The sequence below is a fragment of the Vigna radiata genome, unplaced genomic scaffold (genome assembly GCF_000741045.1).
Source record: "Vigna radiata var. radiata cultivar VC1973A unplaced genomic scaffold, Vradiata_ver6 scaffold_327, whole genome shotgun sequence".
NCBI lineage: Eukaryota > Viridiplantae > Streptophyta > Magnoliopsida > Fabales > Fabaceae > Vigna > Vigna radiata.
Window position 1 is genome coordinate 129,599 of NW_014543614.1, and position 1,582 is coordinate 131,180.

The 1,582-nt window shown below is 38.1% G+C and overlaps 1 protein-coding gene across 1 annotated transcript; it reads right to left on the minus strand.

Moving 5' to 3' along the window:
• Positions 1–68: 68 nt before the first annotated feature.
• Positions 69–1,140, minus strand: LOC106754647 (plant UBX domain-containing protein 7-like). The gene is made up of 3 exons (XM_014636695.2): positions 697–1,140; positions 381–511; positions 69–305 (listed from the first exon to the last, which is right to left on the minus strand). The coding sequence occupies exons 1-3, from the start codon at positions 796–798 to the stop codon at positions 134–136; spliced, it is 405 nt and encodes a 134-aa protein (XP_014492181.1). The 5' UTR covers positions 799–1,140; the 3' UTR covers positions 69–133.
• Between the last annotated feature and the right edge of the window lie 442 nt (positions 1,141–1,582).

A 1,582-nucleotide genomic window follows, 5' to 3' on the forward strand; every position in this document is an offset into this window, starting at 1 on the left:
TCGAGTTATGTATGGATAACAAGATTCCCTATCCGGACTCAACCATTCATCTTTCGTTCACCTTATTTTGTTTCACATTTATAAAAGGCAGACATAAACAGCTTCCAGATTATACAAATATATAATCCAGAGTTTAAAAACACACCAAATAATAAAGCATTGCATCTCTGACAAAAAGAAAAACATACCCATACAGCATTGCATCATCATAGAGAGTTTCCCTAATTACAGGTAAGGGAGGGCGCACTTCTTCTGCCTCATTAAGTCCAACACGTTCACTCCCCGATGGGTCCTTCATAGGTTCACTGAAACAACAAGCAGAAGTTAGAGAGAAAACCCACAAAAATCACTGAAAAGGGGCACAAGAATCGCAATACCACCTGGGAGGTTGGTCAGTCCAGGAATCAACATTTTCCAAAGGCGGAGTGTGCAAAGTTGGAGGCAGCACTGCCTCACTTTCACTACCTATCAAAAACAACTGAAGAGCCTCCTTAAGCTTCCAACTGGTAGCCTGTTACAACATCAATCACAGCAACAACCCTAATATTCATTAGATCTGTTAACAAAAAACAATATTTTATACTTCGCTCTTGATTAAAATTCACTCTCCACCCTTATGAATAGTTAGAAATTTCAAAATTACACAATGATGAGTAATAGCGATGTGAAATTGGGGAATTCCGAAGAGAGTGAAACCTGGAGGAACTGGCGCGCAGTCTCGGCAATTTGGCCCTGAGCCACCTCAAGGAACGAAGACACCATGCTCTGCTGCTCGTTCGCGGACANCATTCCCTCCATTGATTCCGATCGATAAGGGATGGATTAGGGTTCNTTCCAATGNAGAAGAAGATAAAANGAAGCACAACCACAGTGCTTTCAATTCGCGCGGAGATATCGACGAACACATCTTCCCCTAACCTAGCTCTTCTTCTCTCTATAGTCTAAACCACAACCACGGAGGGAGTGTTCTCGGAGTGTGTTCAGAGGGAGGAGTGCCGAGAAATTAGAAATGCGTGGTGTGAGAGTGTCGAGAAATTAGAGATGCATGGTGTTGATGCGGAATTAGGGAACGTTGAAATGAATTGAGGAACGAAAATGAGGAAAGAAGGAAGAGGCGAAGAGAGGAGAAACAAAATGAGAAAACGTTGAAATGAAATTAGGGAAGCGTGGGAGTTTAGAAAGCAGTAGATATTATAACGAATTTCTAAAATTCTGTTATAATAGGTTATGAACTTAGTTATTGCGTTTCATATTATAACGGATTTAGAAAAATACGTTATAATAGATCTTACACTTATTTACAAGTTTGCCATTACGTTTCATATTATAATTGATTTACAAAACTACCTTATAATATCAACCTATTATAACAGATAATTTTTCTCCGTTATAATACAGTTGTTATAAAAAGCTCTTATTCTACTAGTGTACCTTTGAATTATAATCAAACCACATGTTTAAGCTTTAAAGATCACGTCATATGTACCACAATCATCTCAAATAGACAATATTGTCATGTTATCTCAATCGCACTACAAAGCTCTACAATTTCTTGTAAAAATAATACATTTCCAACTTGTAA